The 18,579-nt window shown below is 41.5% G+C and overlaps 1 protein-coding gene across 5 annotated transcripts in view; it reads right to left on the bottom strand.

Annotated features, from left to right (window-relative positions):
• Positions 1–18,579, bottom strand: part of dip2a (disco-interacting protein 2 homolog A) — a 79,318-nt gene that overhangs the window by 15,993 nt on the left and 44,746 nt on the right. For 2 of the 5 annotated variants that reach the window (XM_058615785.1, XM_058615777.1), the window contains exons 3-19: positions 16,298–16,417; positions 16,094–16,213; positions 13,277–13,540; positions 11,557–11,694; positions 10,716–10,754; positions 8,221–8,340; positions 6,932–7,129; positions 6,725–6,816; positions 6,333–6,443; positions 5,309–5,432; positions 5,110–5,219; positions 4,824–4,926; positions 4,304–4,368; positions 4,043–4,136; positions 2,999–3,118; positions 2,785–2,899; positions 2,231–2,370 (exon numbers count right to left, since the gene is read on the bottom strand). In XM_058615785.1, coding sequence (XP_058471768.1) covers positions 2,231–2,370; positions 2,785–2,899; positions 2,999–3,118; positions 4,043–4,136; positions 4,304–4,368; positions 4,824–4,926; positions 5,110–5,219; positions 5,309–5,432; positions 6,333–6,443; positions 6,725–6,816; positions 6,932–7,129; positions 8,221–8,340; positions 10,716–10,754; positions 11,557–11,694; positions 13,277–13,540; positions 16,094–16,213; positions 16,298–16,417 — 2,073 coding nt within the window. The remainder of the gene's footprint in view (positions 1–2,230; positions 2,371–2,784; positions 2,900–2,998; positions 3,119–4,042; positions 4,137–4,303; positions 4,369–4,823; positions 4,927–5,109; positions 5,220–5,308; positions 5,433–6,332; positions 6,444–6,724; positions 6,817–6,931; positions 7,130–8,220; positions 8,341–10,715; positions 10,755–11,556; positions 11,695–13,276; positions 13,541–16,093; positions 16,214–16,297; positions 16,418–18,579) is intronic. The other 3 variants (XM_058615801.1, XM_058615792.1, XM_058615809.1) reach the window with 2 other exon arrangements.

Below are 18,579 nucleotides of genomic sequence, written 5' to 3' on the forward strand. Positions count from 1 at the left end.
TTAAAGAGGCCAGAGTGACCCCCCTCCTTAAAAAACCCACCCTTGACCCGTCTGAAGTAAATAACTACAGACCTGTCTCTCTTCTTCCTTTTCTCTCCAAAACTCTGGAGCGTGCTATCTTTAATCAACTCTCCTCCTACCTTCACCGGAACAACCTTCTTGATCCTCTTCAGTCTGGTTTTAAAGCAGGTCACTCGACCGAAACTGCACTCCTTGCTGTCACTGAGCAACTCCACACTGCCAGGGCTGCCTCTCTCTCCTCTGTGCTCATCCTCTTGGACCTTTCTGCAGCGTTTGACACAGTTAACCACCAGATCCTTATTTCCTCCCTTCAAGAACTAGGTGTCTCTGGATCTGCACTTACCCTACTCTCGTCCTATCTTCAAAACCGAACATACAGAGTAACCTGGAGAGGATCTGTGTCGGAACCCTGTCCTCTAGCTACTGGGGTCCCTCAGGGTTCTGTCTTGGGCCCTCTCCTCTTCTCTCTATACACCAACTCTCTTGGTTCTGTTATTCTCTCTCATGGTTTTTCCTATCACAGCTATGCCGACGACACCCAACTCATCCTCTCTTTTCCCAGCTCCGACACAAATGTAGCAGAACGGATCTCCGCTTGTCTGACCGACATCTCTCAGTGGATGTCTGACCATCACCTGAAACTCAATCTCAACAAGACTGAGTTTCTTTTTCTCCCAGGAAAGGGCTCTCCCACCACAGACCTAACCATCACCCTCGACAACTCTGTGGTAACTCCGTCTCATACCGCAAGGAACCTGGGTGTGACACTTGATGACCATCTCTCCCTCACTGCCAACATTGCTGCAACAGCTCGATCTTGCAGATACATGTTGTACAACATCAGAAGGATACGGCCTCTTCTAACCCAGAAGGCGGCACAGGTTCTGGTCCAGGCTCTTGTCATCTCACGCTTGGATTACTGCAACTCCCTCCTGGCTGGTCTCCCTGCGTGTGCCATACGACCCCTGCAACTCATCCAGAATGCAGCAGCTCGACTGGTCTTCAACTTACCAAAATTCTCCCACACTACACCTCTCCTCCGCTCCCTTCACTGGCTTCCTGTAGCTGCTCGCATCCGCTTCAAGACTCTAGTGCTTGCGTTCCATGCTACAAACGGATCCGGTCCAGCCTACATCCAGGACATGATCAAAACCTACACCCCAGCCCGCCCACTTCGCTCTGCATCGGCAAACCGGCTCGCTGCCCCCTCACTGAGAGGATCGCAGAGGCATTTACAGAACTCGAGACTGTTCACTGTCCTCGCTCCCAAATGGTGGAACGAGCTCCCCATCGACATCCGGACAGCGGAAAGCCTCCACATCTTCCGCCGCCGACTAAAAACACATTTCTTCCGACTCTACCTCGACTAAGACGATAACGACGACGACAAAAAAAAAAAAAAAAAAAAAAAAAAAAAAAAAAAAAAAAAATATATATATATATATATATATATATATGTATATCGCACTTATGACTAGCACTTCATAGTTTGATTTACTTGAAGCTCTTACTTACTTCTAGCTCTTATTTGTACCCAAATGTTTAAATGCACTCATTGTAAGTCGCTTTGGATAAAAGCGTCTGCTAAATGACATGTAATGTAATGTAATGTAATTTTTGTCAGTGTTGTCAAGTGCTCCTCTTTTAAAGGCACAGTATGTAGCGTGGAATCATGGGAAATATTGTTTGACACACACAACACACTGATGTTTAATTGGGAGTTTTCCTCAGAGGTTATGGCCGTCATACAGTGGTATACAAATGTACACATTTGCCGTGTGCTTTTAGGTAGACATGAGGGGTACAGCAGGTCATGCAGCTTGTACTGCAGAGACGTAGGAGAGTCTAGTGTGTGTACGCTGTAAATGTTGTTGCCTGTTGTGGGTCTCATTAAATTAAATTAAATTAAAATTTGTGTAAAGTCTCCCCCACAATAGCAGATTTTTAGATATTTTAATGCAGATATGTTTCATATTATATCTTAAGTTAGGGGACTGCTAAAAATGTCATTAAGCCATCATTTAATTTCTCCCCATAACACATATAGATTTAATAATACTGAGCAGTAGAAATTCTTCGCCACATTCTACAAAATCTGATCAGGTTAGCAACTTTTTTTTCCCTATGCTATAAAAAGATTTCTGCACGTAATAATTTTTACTCATTAATGGCAGCAAATTGTTAATATATGGTACAGAGCGTTCTGTACCTCCAGGCATGACCTGTCCCACATCCTGCACTGTAAGGACAGAGAGTTTCTCCTCTGTGTCCACACGGATTACACTGTGGCTCAGCCCACCCATGGACAGCACAGCCTTCCCTGGAGGAGGAACGCCCATTTCTGGAGGTCTACGGAATACACAATAATTAATTACACACATATCCACATTCATTTCAATAAATAATACATTTCTTTATTTAAAAAAGGAATTTATACACTGTCTTTGTGACAGCAGTAAAAAGAGACACATCTGATGAGAGTCTGTGGGATACAGATTTTGTAGCTTTATTACATCATTTCTAGACTCATATATATCTGAAAATAAAAGGCATTGCTCAGCCTCCCTCCATATCTGAGCCCTGTGATCAGCAGAAAGCACTAAAATCCAGTATTCCTCTCTGTGATAACAAAGCACAAGAAGTCTCCATCCTTTCCCTGCAGGATCCAGCTGATGTTGCAGGCGCAGTGTGATATAACAGCACAGTAATGCAAAGCGATATCAGGTTACTTTGTTCTGATGAAACGCAGTAACGGCAGCTCACCTGCGGATGGCGACAGTCATGGCTTCAGAGGTACTGGCACATGGACAGATCACCTCAGGTCGAAGCCCACGTGCCTGGAACACATTGAGGAAAGCATCGCAGGAGGATATCGACCCTGTGGTGACAGACAGACACAAACACACACACACAGTTACAAGCAATAATACAAGCAATAAGGGTTTTTTATTAAATGGCAATCTGCAGGTGAACTCACATGGGTTAGCGCCGTCGGCTACAATCAGCATGCGCAATGAGCTCAGGCTGATGTCTCTCTGGTCTCTCTGGGCAAGCAGAGACCAGTGCATGTCTCTCGATTTCACAACTGCTACCTGCGCTGTATCAGGGACATAAAAACAAAGAGACAAGCTGACAATGGAATCATCCTATCAACACCTCAGTCATCAAGATCCACAGCCAATCGTAGATGACAAACTCTGACAGCAAATAGTGGCACTTTACTCAGTTACCAACAGGTGACTCAGCTGTGTTGACTGTTTTTTCAGTACTGCAGATCTGCTGCCCTCGATCTCCATGGTGATAATATAAAAATGAGCTAAAATTCTATGAGTCCAACAAACTATTGCTTCCATCCACCTGTGTCTAATGTACAGTGAGAATCAAAACAGCAATTTGAAAAAGACTCTCTGGAAACTATTCTTGGAAAGGCTTAGAGAGTGACTTGATTTATTTTGTTGTTAATGATGTTATTATTCTGACTCTGTTTAGTCTGCATAAGCATAAATGATGTGACATCATTTGGATGATATGTCCTTCATCTAAAATGGGCTCTGTCAAGCAATACTATCAGCAATACAGACAGTGCAGGAAGGGCAGTCGGAGGCAAGACCGATTTATCCCCACTTTGTCTGACTTGACATAAATCAGTTCCTGTGTGCAGTGTGGAATGTCACTGGGCGACACGAAATCTAAATCCAGCTATACTGAGACATACAGAGAGAGTCATGTGGAGCTGACATGCTTAGTCGGCATTGTGTGAACTTTTTTAATGAAATGGACTTTTGTTTATACATAAAAGTTAAACACTACACTTTTAAAACATGAACAGAATTTTGACCATCGCAATCAAATAATCTACCAATAAATTTTCCTTCCGGTACAAGGGACAATACATTACACTATAAAAGATATAATTCTCCATAATATATAAAACATTATTGTGTATTGAATGCTTTTTCAAAGAGTTGAGATGGTAATGGTGAAAAAGAATTTAATAATGCTAAATTGGGCAGAGTTTTACCTTTGTAAGTGTGAACCTTCTGTATCCAGGAGAGTGGGTTGACTTTCATCAGGGAGTAAGGGATGCTGATCACATGCATCCTGTTCATGACGCTCTGCCATACAAACGTACAAACATAGGATTTGAGACGAGATGTTTCAGTCCACCAAGATTTCATTGGTTTTAATGCACTTACATAGAGGTAAATTGGAGGAAAGTAAACTGAGTATATCTCTATTTCTAATTACTTAACCATTACCAATTAGTTTCACCAAAACTCACAGTAAGAACACCATGCCATAAACCTGCTTCCCTCTTGAAGTCCAGGACATTGGTTATGGTCTCAGCTGAAAATCAAAAAACAAATTTTGTCAAGGTTAGAGGGTTAAAAAGTGTCTGAGCGTTTATCTTACAATTTTGGTGATAGCACAGACTCGAGTGAAGCAGCAGACTAGTTTCAGACACAGACCTGGAGCTTTCTCTCGGGACTGCTGGTGCAGTATGAATTTATTTGGAGCATAACTGAGGCAATGCTGACCAAAGTCTGATCTAAACAGCCTTGTGTGTGTATCAAACTAAACAGTAATCAAACTCTGTTTTATGAACAACACCATGTACACAACTATGAATAAGAAAAAACAATGTGCATTATCACCAAAATGATTCTACATTTCTTCCTATTTCACCCCCTTGAACATTTGCTAACCTCACATGCACAGTGTGTAATGAATAAATGATGGAGAAAGCACAAGGCACAACAAAGTGTGTGTACTTCAAAAATAAATGCAGAGTGTCCTCTCACCTTCAGTGTAGCCGCAGGCCTGTGTGAGGGCGTGACAGTGAGCCAGCATGGCTGAGTGCGACACTGTGATCCCCATGGTGCTTCCTTCTTTGCTGGTTTTATACTGGGCACAGTAAACACACAAAAACATGTTAAATAACGCAAGAAACACACAAAAACATGTTAAATAAAGACATGGATCTTATGGGGGGGGAAGAATACGAATAATAAGGAAAAAGCAATAATTAGATAGGCTTACAATATTAGAAATTTGGTTTATTGGAAACATCAAAAGCACTACTCTTACCTCTATGTAGGCGATGTCATTACTGGCTTCACGCATTGGAGGATGCCAATCTTTCGGAGGCTTCACAACATGTTTTCCATCTGTCACAAACCACAGCAACCGCGGCCAGCCTGCAGGGACAAGGGACATGAAACCAATTCAAACCAAGAGACAAAAATGGTTCAAAATAAAAATAAAACAGGCTGCAAGAAGACTGTACCTTTGAAAGTGGCTACCTCCCCAGTTTGTGCTTTGGGCAGGCCCTTCTGACAAGCATCAGTGGTCAGTGCCAATGTGACGCCGCAGCTGCCCAACAAAAAGCCAATCTGTTGACTTCCAGCATCCTGGGGGACCAAGGAGATTTCAAAAAAACTTACATTTATACTGATAAACTGAGCCAATTAGTATCCGTCACAGTGACCATCTATTAAGAACAATACATTTGAACATGAAAGCTTAGAGAAATGACACTGTGAGGGAATGTGGGAATTGTAAATGGGACAGAGAGGACGAAGGCATTTCATATCAAAGCAACAAATGTAGTTGAGAAGGCAGAATGACAGCCAGTCACAATTAAAAACCTACTGCTGAGCATCAAAGTCTGGCTGTAGCAGGAATCTGACACTCACATTAGATTGGATGTGTATTAGCTTAGAACTAAGCTCATACCAGGCAAATCAGACTTTGCATATACAGTAGCTATGGGAGGACATGGAAGGAAAGAAAGAGAAAGAAAGCAAGAAAGCAAGAAAGAAGAGGGAAGAAGAGGGAGTGAAATAGTGTTTGCCTCCAGAGAACAGCTGCTGTGTGATCTTATATTCACATCATATTACCAAACTCCAAATCTCTTTAATTACAGCTCAGTGTCTCAGTGTGAGTTTGCTCATAAAGGACAAGCAAAAGCCCTTAATATTCAGCCTGTGTATGTAACATGGATGAGTCTGTCAAGTTAAAGCTGATGGATGTGCTAGAAAGTGCAATATACATGAACACCACATTGCAATTAGAGCATTTAAAAGATCATGCTGCCTCAGTTAGAGTTGTGAAACAAATGTCCCTTTCTTTTCTCTTTCACGACAATCCGATTATCAGGAATATAAGAACACACCACTGAGGTTCACATACTGGAGCACCAGAACTTTCACAATCCGTTGTCCAGCAGGGGTCACTACTGCCTCTCCCTTGTTTTGTTGATGATTAGCACTAAAATGTCCCAGGGGACACTTATTTGTTTTGGCCTTTACCTTTCTGGTCAGTGGCACCTCAATGGGCACAGGTACCAGCTCTGCCAGAAGACAGCCGTAGAAGGCCACCATGAACATCACTGGATCGTTGTTAGGGAAAACAAGTGCAACCTACAGGTTATCACAGAAAAGACGTGTCAAGTTTTAAAAAAAAAGATACAGATAAACAAAAACGTAACATTTCCTTTGCTGCACAAGCATTCGGATGCTATTTTTGTATTAGACGGATCAAAAAGCGTGAAAAATACAGCACTGAAAAAAAGGACAATAACAGATATAAACACTTCATCAAATATTGTATATGCTGGTCATTAACTTTTCTCTTTTTTCTACTTTGCTCTTCTTTCATTTTCAACAGCACCTTATCAAAACAGCTTAGCGTCATGACTTACTCTGTCTCCGGGCATTAGCAAAGGTTCATTTCTGGTGCTCAGCTTGTTGAGAAGAGTGTACGCCAGTTTCTGACAGCGGGTCCAGAGTTTACCTACAGGTATGAGTATTAAGTGTCAAGCAATCTCTTTTGAATTAACAATCCCTGACCCTCAGATCAACATTCAAAACAAAAATGACTATGTGGTTTATTCTGAATCGACACCTACCATAGGTGAGTGTGTAGACAGGCTTGCCAGCATTGTCAAGTGCTGTCAGGCAGGGACTCTTGGGCTGCGTCGTACCCCACCGCTGTAAGGCTGCTGGCAACGAGGGAGGCCAATTGGTGACCACACCAAGAGGTTCTCCTTCAAGGGGACTCATCAGCTGGCCCTCTGGTTTTGGCTGGTTGGGATCTGGCTGCTGGACTAAATATATGAGGAAGAGAGCGGGAAAATACTGTGGACATTTTGTGCAACAAAGTAAAATAAGCTCTTCGGTCTTAGTGTGCCTTCCAAGCTTTAGAAAAAAAATGAATCCCCTAGAGTCTATTTTTGGTTGAGTGATTTACATAGCAATGGTAAATCTTTGCATCATACAAATCTTAAAGGGAGGCAGGGTAATGAGGGAAGTGTGGGACTGAAACACAATGAGATGGAAGAGATGGAAGAGGAAAGGCTAGAGGATTAATGGGTGAGCTGTTCTTATCAGTCTCCGTTTCCTAAGATACCAATGTCTGACAAACTTGGAGCTACGGCTTATTAAAAGGCACAGGTTTCTCTCTTCCTTTACACCCTCATATTGCTCTTTGATTTAATTTCTATCTCCCATCTCTTTGTCACTATTCTCTCCTCAAACTCTCGGATAAGTGGAAATTCAGATGTGTCTGACTAAAATGGCAAGATGGATACATCCCCGCCAAATAGAACACCACCATTAAACAAACATTGTGTTCGACCTGCTGCCATTTTAGCTTTGTGTGTTTGCTGTTCACAACAAGCAGAATACCACTGAGACTTGCCATGCCACAGTTCCAGGGCGAGAGTCAGGGAGGCTCACCTGCTGGTGTATTACTATTCTAGTAGTTTTTTTTTTTTGTTTTCATTTTCAGTGTTTATTCAGCCTGGCAGAGTACCACCCAAAATCCATGATGAGCTGGTGGAAAGAGAGGAAATACTTGGGTAGGGCTGGTCGAATGTGAGTCTGTGTGTGTTTCTGCACCCACTATTCCCTGACCGCTCCCTTGACACACCTGGTGGTCTCAGCTCTGACAAGAGACAAAATAACAACCACTGATCTAAAAGCGTACTTTGACTGTTGATTTGGGAGGTGTGGTGAGGTCACTGCAACATTTTTTATCTCAGCAGCAACAGGAATGTGATGAATGGCAAATTCAGAAATGGAAAAACTAGAAACTCACTGCACTGAAAGCCATGGCATTTTGTCCCTTCAGTATACACCAAATAAAGAGCTATAATGTTTTTTGTGATTTATTGATTTGATTTTCAAGCCCGCTTACCATCCAACAGCTCCTCAAAGTCATCCAAAAAGAACTCTCGCAGAGGCGGTCGCTTTGGTCTCTTCAGAGTGTTGAGCAGCTGCTGAATTTTGGAGGAGACGCGGCTGTTGACTGGAACACCTGCACAACGATAGTGGAGGGGGGAGAAAATAATAAAAAAAAAAAGGTTGGGGGAAATGAAAATTACAACACCAATGGAAGATGGGAAATACAGACATGGAAAAGAACAATACGGGATGGAAATAATGAACGGAGCAAGTTGGAAAGGAGAAAGTGGAGACATAGACAGAAAGATTGAGAGAATGAAGGGGTAAGGTGAAAAAATGGATGAGGGGAGGACAGATACGGAAAGAGAAAAGGTCAGTGTGGTGTTCTAATGAGACAGAGGATGGCAAGCTGTCACTTACACAAGACAAGAAAACACTAGACAAGGTCCTCTTTAGCAACCTGGAAGTCAAAGGTTATAGGAAAGCTCTAGAATCCCTGAAATACCTTAAGAGGAGCAGCGCCGCCTGCTGCCTGGCAAACAAGATGCCCTCTTAAGTGTAGGAGGCGAAAACAAACTGTCAAGTCAAGGAATTATGTCATGTGGCATGTATGTATGTTCGTAACCAATCATTAATAAGCATTTTAGCTTGTTGTAAAAAAAGAATGCCCAGCTACATTTCCCTCATATTTCAGACAGGGGCACATGTGAACTATAATAATCACTGGACACATTTCCTACATATGATTTCATTCTTAGTTTGGGGGGGGGGGGGGCGGCCTGTGTCAGACATTCCAGACAGCCACAGGAGACGAAGGCCACAGCTGCATGAGGCTCGCCTGATATATCTCAGTGTAATAAGGCTGGTTCAGACAGACTGTGCCTACTCGAGCTGGGACAGATGTACGGAGAGTAGACATGTGAGGGTCAGTCCAGCACTTGATGGGCTAATTAGAAAGCTCCAGACACGCCTGACAACATTCACCCACTCAAGGGCTTTAATCATTAATATCACAGCAAACCAGCAACGGTCCAACATAATGACTTGTATTAATGTTTTCACGATTCCATAATTTTCACCTTCAGCAGTCAATCTATGTTACAACGCTGAATCCAGTTAAATATGAGCACAAACTGCCACACCAAGTCTTCTCAACAACAGTATATGCATATTAAGTAACAAGACCTTTCTTTTAATCTCTATTTTCTTCAATTGAAACACAGTAAATCCGATGAAAGACTAATCCTAATCAGACTAACATCATAAGGTGTTTCATAAGTCTGTTTCTCAGTACTTTTTCTCTGCATTTGTTGGGAACTATTTTCAGCTGTTAATACACTTGCGACAACTTGAGTACTTACTGCAGCAGAATATGAATGTTGGATTGAGTCTACACTGCAGTGCCAATTCATTTAAAGGAAAGAACAGAAAAACCCAATTCAGTAGCATGACTTTTCTAACAGTGGTGTGACTAAAACGTTTCTGTGTCAGTTCATCCTCAAGCTGAGCACAAGCGAATAACTGAGATCTTGAAACACTGGAAAAATGTTTTTACAAATTGCATGAATCACACAAGTGATGCATGGAAATGTGCAGACTTAGCTGAGATCTGGATGGTGTTACATCAGCAACTCACGCTGCGACTGTGTTCTTTGTTTGACAATTTTGTGAATATTATTCAGACAATTATATAACACTTGTGTCAAATGTCATTTTCCAGAGTAAATAAGTGAAAATTGTGAAAATGCCTATAAAAGATGTCAAGGACATGCTTTAACTTGTATTCATGCAACCTCAGTGGTCTGTCAAAAGGAAACCCATCTTTGCCACAATAGAATAAGACAAATCAGGGTTTTACTCCGTAAAAACTTGAAAGAGGGGTTAGTTGATTGTTGTTTTTTTACTGGCATTTGTTGACAGAATGAACAACACATCACATCAGTTGGCAGTATATCCCATACATACCACAAATACACAAATTGAAGTGAGACCAAAGTCACTGCTGTGTTGCATATTTTCTAAAAACCACCATGCGTCATTGTTAAATCAGCAGCAGCGGTAATGCAATGAAAGACACCACCGTGTAACTACAAGACTGACAGGCTGGTGTCAGCAGGAAACATAAACTGACACGTCTCAGTGTGAGTGAGCAAACATGTATAAACAACATGCTAATTATTCACAAGTGAAAATGAATAGCTACACCTGTCTGCTTCAATGTGATCGACGTGGAGCAGTTAGCTGAAGAGCCTACGGAGGGCAAAACCTTTGCAACAGACTCGGCTACACACACAAAAACGCACACATTCAAGCAAACTATAAATCCAATCCTGTGTTGTTGTTTTTCTTTTAAACATGGTTCGAAGAAGTGCTACACCTGACAGTACAGGCGGAGGCAGAAACACAGAAATGCACAAACACAAATGCGCGCGCACACACACACACACACACACAGCAGAGTGCACATGTAGCAGACTGCCATAAAGTCAGAGGAACGGTTATAAATACCATCCGTTAAACTGAGGGATCCTTCACTCCACTCACAGCCTGGAGAAGAGACACATCAGGATGTCAATGAAACACTGCCTGAACTTTGCGCGTGTGTGCGTGTGTGTGCGTGTGTGTGTGTGTGTGTGTGCAATCTACCTGCAGCCAGACATAGAGAGTGAACTCCATAGACTGTTGTTGTTGTTGTTGTGCCCCATACGATTATTTATTTCAGTAACCCCTTCTTTTAATATCATCAACTTGTGTCACCTTTATGAGTAGGTCAACTAATTTATTGGTGGCAAAACCCCAGACGAAGAAAACATATTCCAAATGAATGAATGAATGTGGACCATTTACCTTGACTACTTTAACTAACTACTAATTAATTCATTTGAGTTAAAAGCTGTCAGAGCTTCATCCGAGTGTTTTTCCATCCTACTCTACTGAGTGCTGTATGTTATGAACACTTTAACTATTAATAAAGTAGCATCTATTAAAAGTGTTAAACAAGCAATGAAAACTGACGTTTGTGGTGTATTAGGGGACGGCGACAGTGACGAGATCGGGGGTCATTATAACTGTTTGAATATGATTTTTGGAAAAAGTGACAGCCCTAGTGTCTGTCCCTGTCCCTGTCTAAAGCATTATTATCCACACGTTTGTATTATTAAGGAGATTAATACAAAAGTAGTGTGGATTTTCAGAAGGAAGGGTAGGAGTGCATTGTTACTATGGCAACATAGGAGGGTCAGTCGACAGCTTGGGCCAGTCTGACTAAGACAGAGGGACAGACAGTAAGGAAGAAAAGGGAAAGGTGGGTAACTGTGTTTCTGCGTGTGGACGTTAGTAGGAAACTCACCATCCGCAGTCTCCATAACCCTGGTGTTGTAGTTGTAGCTGCGGGAAATGCTTCGCACTGAGGCCACCTGGGGCCGCTCTGCATGAATTGAGGAGTTCTCCGACAGCCCTGTCACATCAGGGGGTGCTGAGTGGTTATCTGTGAGTGGGTGAGTGGGGTGTTGGGGGTTACAAAGTCAAAAGCCAGGACACTGCTGCAACTCTATGAATATGTACTTTATAAGCTTTGTTTTACACCGCTTTACTGCAGAAGAATATTCAGTATTTTAAATAGAAGTTTACCACTACCTGCCAGAATAAATGCATTCATGTTTGTATTGACCAGACTGGTTAGTGTCAATGAGGGCCGTGAGCACAAACAGAATGGTTCACGGTGTAGATTTAGAGGCAAGTCTGAGAACATTGTGACAGCCTCCGTGTATACTCCCTTTGTGCCCTAAACCTAAAAAAAGTTACATGGATAAATGAAAACCATAATGCAAAGATTTACTTCGTTCAGATGAATAAACCCAGCAAATAAATTCTAATTTAAGTACCACCTGAGAAAATATTGAGCTCTAAATACAAAATACAGTGGTGTAAATAGGCCGAGCAAAGACAAATCAGCTACAGCCTTTTCACAGGAGGCCAATGAGATCATTTGCTCTCTCATCATCCTCCTCTTCCTCACATATACTTCAGACACTGGTCTAGCAAAACATATATTATATATAATATATATGATATTTAATTATTATTAATTAATTATTTATATTATATTGGACTATATTTTAAATTGCTTAATCCAAATTAAAGTGGGATCAGGGAAAACATTAAACACCACTGCCTGCTAAAACCTCATTAAAGATGACACAGTGAAACCAACACCTCTGACAGAGTCAATCAAGAACCATTATTACATTTGTAAAAAAAAAAAATAGAAATCATGAGCTGCCGAATTATTGTATTGGATTTTGGAAACAAAAACAACTGTTGTAAAGAATTGCTATGGGAGAACTTCACCCTGAGAACTAACATTTGGATTACATGTCACTGGGTGCTGGTGAGGTGAATGACAGGTGAGGCAGAGAGTAACATTGCTATAATATTAAAGATTTATTTACAGATACACTCCGCACCATTTACTGCTACTCAATGCTACCCCCATTCTACACACAAAAATTGGACAAATCCACAAAAAGGGATGCCAATACCAACAACATTTACATTCACAAGTGAACACACACACACACACACACACACACACACACATATAGGTGAGTAACACAACAGCTCATGTTGCTGCTGCTCAGAGAGCGGTGGAGATAAATCTAGTGAATCTCATTAACTTGCTTGTGACACTTGCAGCGCAACATGGAATTTGTGTGTTTGACCCATGCACATATGTATATACATAAATGAAATCATTTCAATCCATGTAGCTAAGCAAGGAAAAGCCTGCGAGATGGTTTAAAGACAGTATTAGAAAGTTATTTCACAGTGAAGGTCAGCCCAAAGAAACTGAAATCATCATTCATGACCATGTTATATGCAGTAAAAAAGAAAAGAAAAGAGAAAACCTTCATTCTAATTCTAAAGTTCCTTCCTACTTCAGCTCCCAGCCACAAAAGGTACGAGAAAACAAGTCTAGATGAGAGCACTGCATTGACTGAAAAGGGAAAGGAACACACAGATGGGCTAGCCGATATGTGATGGAGAGTGAGACGGCATGTGCCACTGACCTAGCTGGGTGTGTGCCATGAGGTCGGCCAGTGCAGTAGCTGTGGCGTTGGCGTTGAGGGCTGCGTGGGCAGTGGTGTTGGTGACGGATCTCCCTCCCGGGTGGGATGAGGTGGATGACGCAGAGGATGAGGTGGACGAACCCTGGATGACACGATTAAACCAGTGCTCAACGGCTGGGTGGCCGTGGCCCTGGTAGGGTGTGGAGGTGGCCAGACGACCCTGCCGGCGTAGTGAGCCCTCATCTTCCGATGCTGAGGAAGTGTCTGTGTTTGACAGGTGAAGACAGGGTCAAAACAGTGGAAATGGATTTGATTCCAGGAAGAAAAGCAAGCAGGATATAAATGATATGTTATTGATAAGCTGATGATACATGGCTGTATTTATATCAACAGGAGAAAGCCAGTGTGATGGTCAAGTGGTGGTTTTTGATATGAGACTGCCTGCTAAATTTCCACATTAACAAATGTATAATAGATTTGTAGAGGAAAAGAGAACGCAGTAAGGTAACAAGTGGTTGTGAAATTGTGTTTTTTTAAAACACTTCAGGAAAAATACTATTAATACATTTATGTTCACAGTAAATATTGTTGATTTGCTTCAAGATAAGAGGAATGCAAGTTTCCCTTGTCTTTGTGTGACGGCATCTAAATTTAATCAAAATTGATACTGTTATTTGTGCAGAGCAGTGTTACTTCAAACATTTATGCTAGAAACACAAACAAAAAAAAATGGCGAGAGGTCTGCCACCTATTATGACTTGGACAGATCCCCAGTGACTGATAATTTTATAGTCTCTCCTGTGAGGAATCTGTGCACGGTTGGTCTTTGGTAAAAAAAAAATAATCCAAACAACATGAACTTCAAAGAAAGGCAAGGATCTTTTAAAAGGAAGACATTCCACTTCATCTGCCAAGCTCACAGAAATATCACTTATCTCAAGAGGATGACTGAAATTGAACAAAGAGTGGCTGGACCAGTTTGCAGATTTACATTCTGAAGAAACCGTAACGCAATGAAAAACACTTGCGTTATGTGCAGATTTCAAAATCAACAAAAAAAATTTTTATTTAACCCTCTCATTCATCATTTACAAAAAAGGTGTTTTGTCTCTGCAGCCCTGGAGAAAAGTACAAACAAATATTGCACTAAAGCTTCTGAGCGTGATATTCACACCGAAGCTTTACAAATGTGTGTCCCCCGACAGAAAGAGACATTTGTAAAAGAGAGACTGGGCTCCTTTCCATTTAACTATTGAGTCTTCTTGTGATTAATCTTCATAGTAATCACTCACATTTTGTAGTTAGAGGAGAAAAAATGTAAGACTATTGGACTCCTAAAGCTAAATCACGGCCATGCAGAGGCTGTCAAAGGAAAGCTAGAGGCGATTTGATTATAACAAGCTAAAATTGAATGTCTCTACAACCAGCAGACTCATGGGGGTTATCTTACATTTATAATTCTGTTTGTTATTCTACTGCCTCCGTCCAATCTCTCTCAGTGACCTTGACAGAGCAGGATGGTGAAGGAATGGGTCATAGAATCATTTTTAAGTAGAAATTCAGAGGCGAAAAGAACGATAAAGAAGCCAAGAGTAAAAAAGAGGTCATTAGTCACAGTTATACAGACAAAAATGCAGAGCAAGTCAGAAAAAGAAAGAAAGTGAAAGATGAGCTGGAGGATGGGAGGGGCATAAAAGACAGTAATCCTATATATATATTGTATATAGACACAAAGATGTGCTCAAATAGCAGTGAAAACTAGGTATGTTTCCCATGTCCACCATCTTTGTTTAGATGTTTCTAGATCTCAGAGATAGTGTTGAATTATCTTACATACTGTCGTTACTACACGCACATTTAGCTGCCATTAACGTTGAAAAACACAAACACAGCCCAGATCATCTTAAATGTAGTGTCACTGATTTTGTGAAATAAAAACTGTGCACTTGACCCTTACACAGTACAGCAGACCACTCGGACTCACTCAAAACAACCATGGGAGGGCCTCCTACTTCTCCTGTTCAAATCTAGCTAACTCACCCAACAATTAACTCTTACACAACAATAAGAAAGAAAAAAAGCCACTGAGAGTTCTACTATCACATCTCATTGTCTGATTGAAAATATCTGATTTATAATTTGGAAAAACATTTGGGCTTTCGTGCAAAGAGAAGCCACATCATTCTGCAAAATTACAAAAATGTAAGTAAACTGGCCCACACAATACCAACTGTTATAAAAGCAGGCAAAAGGTCGACATTTTGAGACTATGTTAAAAATCTGATTATGCATCCATTATGCAACTCATGTGGGAAGGTCTGCCTGGGAACATGACAGTGAGAACCCAGTCCTTTATAGTCACAAAGAATGGACACATTCATCGAACTGCACATTTCTTCCCAGTTAAAAATGCTTGGCAACATCATCTCCGTTCAATGGACACAACAGAGAGTCAGCATCCTGCACACAGACGCTCATGGGAGCACATGTAAACAAACCAATAGGCCGAGTGTGTACAGGACACCCTGTCTAATGCCGAGTTTCCATTGTGTACGGTTCAGTTTGGTACAGTACGGTTGTAGAGACTGAAGAAACACAGGTCGTTTTTCTGTCGCCCAATCAGCCAACTGTCATGGGTGGAGCTCAGAGCGTACCGTACCATTTTAATCTGGTACCCAAGGAAAGGGTGACAAAATGGAATGGTTGGGGCCGGATATCTTGATGCTATTCCTCATGGAAACGCAAAAAAATACGTACCGTACCAAACGGAACCATTCCACTTAGTGGAAACAGGTCTTTAAGGAAGACAGCTCTCACCTGGTGGGGTGCATGCCTCGACAGATGACTGAACTAGCACAGATCGTCTCTTAGATGGCATGGGCATCTTCCTCTCTTTGTACTTGGCCAAGGCTGCTTGGACGGCTTCTGTGTGCAAATCTGAGAGACACGGCAATGTATTTTAGCATATGGCACAAGAAAAGAACATTTAAAAAGTTTCAGTATTTATGGACACATCATTACCAGATCTGAAGCGTTCATCCCGGGTGTTGGCAGCTCGTGACTTATTGTGTTTGGAGCCTGGAATCACAGCTTGTGAGGACGCCTGGATTCTGTTGTCAATTTGCAGCGATGGATCTACACCTGCAGAGAGACCAGACCAGAACAGGTGGAAGGCAATTTATAACAGGAAAATAGAAAGGCCCATCTTCCTTTACTGCCCATGAGCAGAAATATTAAAGCTACTTTTGGTCTATATTAGCAGCACAGGGGTGGATGGGGTCAGAAAGCATATTTATAATAGATTTCAAGTAGAATTCACTTCTGCAACGTCTGTGTTTTTTTTCACTCATACTCATTGCGTGAACTGGTGGTTTGAATCTAATGGGCGTTTGTTTGAATTTAAAAGCTAAGCACTACACATATAATATCAGAATAACAAAGTGCAAGGCTGCTAAATATTGCTCTACCAGATCAGGTATACTCGAGCTTTAATGGTAATCCCTTCTTAGGCTGCTTTCTCCTTATACAGTAGCTTGGAGTTGAGAAAGTATTCACTTTAATTAATCCAGTCTGTCTCACAGCTTTCCAGCTCCCTTTAAGCTTTCCAAGGGGAGCAAGTGCAAGTTTTACAGACGTAACAGAAAAGAGATGATTAACCACCATAAATGTCAAGAGAACAACATCTTCCAACTGATGCCGTCTAAATGATCAAACTATCAAAGTCAACTTCACTCTCTTCTGGACGACACAGCAATCCTCATTTGAGCTTCATTAAGAAACTAATGGTTAGAATCAGAGGGGAAAGCCAGCATTACCACCTGAAGGAAAGTCATGGCATGATTTGTTTTTTTGTCTTTATTTCTTTTCTTTTTTTTTGTCTTTTCGTGGTGATGCATTTAAAGTATGCTGGAAGAGCAAATGCCTGGGATAAACGCCAAAAGGAATTTGAATGACGCATCATCCCATTTCACAAAATAATGTAATATGTTTTCAAATTAGATTAATCTCATTTGAGTGAACATCATTAAATTTCTAAATGTACATGTAATACGAACAGTCCGACAAAAGAAATGACTCACCCACTATGATTCCTTGTTGAGTAAAGACAGACCATAACAGTTATTTTAGGGAGCCTTGAAGGCCAACATCAGAGGGGATAAAAATCAGGATACTAAGGCTAGATGTTATCATGATACAACATTTACAAATCCTCAGATCAAAATAACTATCTCGATAAATGTCAGACAAATAAAGACCTAGTCCAGTGAATAACCAAATCTGAATCTCAATACTGAAATCATAGTTAAGTTTGGATCAAGCGAGCAAGAGAGTCCAAATATTTAATACATTAATTTTACAGCTAAATATGACCAGGTTGTGGACAGATTTGCAACATTTACTAACCTGTGACCAAGAGAACCACTCGGTAAGGCTACAAAGTTCAACTAAGGTCACAGTCAGTCAGTTACAACCAGCAAGTTGCTTGCTGGATGGCTAGTCAAACACCCGGCCAAACAGCCATCAGCCCACCCGGCTTTTCAGCAGCAGCTTAGAGGGGATCAGCGAGCTCCACACTGTCAGCAACTCTTAGTCAGCAGCTGCAAACAACATACTGCAAACCCTGAACAACATTTCAAATACTACACAACATGGTCAATATGGTCAGCATGAGGACACTTAAGGACACGTAATACATAGAGTGTGACACACACACACACATGCACACATGAACACACACACACAGAGCACAGGTAGATGCATCAATATAAACTGGTCCTGGTACTGCTCTGACAGCCCAGAAACACAGCAGCCTTCCCTTGGATCCCACAGGACACAGGTCTATAAAACAAGCCAGGACATCTGACCTGGTTGCTGGGCAGAGCGTGCTTCAGAGACAAACCACACTGAGCCAATCAGAGGCATGCTCCGTCACAGCAGATGCTGTTGTTGTTTCACAGTGAAATCCTGATGAATTTTCTGCTCCTGTTTTATGCCACTGTGTGGTTTCTCACCCCTAGAGAGCAAATACACCTGGCTATGGACCGACATAAACAATTCCAAAATATTTGACTTCCAAGATAGGTCAACAGCTCATGAAATTATTAATCCATTCATAATATCCTATCTATTCTCAAAACTCACCGTGGTGCCCACACACTGATTCTACTCTCTCAAAGATGTTAACAATCTGGCTCGACACACAAACTTCATCGCATTTGGCACATGTGCAGTCCTATGACAACATGCATAACGTAAGCCAGACATAAGACAGTTAAACAGATTATAACATTTTAAATGGAGCT

Source organism: Solea solea, chromosome 2 (assembly GCF_958295425.1).
Source record: "Solea solea chromosome 2, fSolSol10.1, whole genome shotgun sequence".
Taxonomy (NCBI): domain Eukaryota; kingdom Metazoa; phylum Chordata; class Actinopteri; order Pleuronectiformes; family Soleidae; genus Solea; species Solea solea.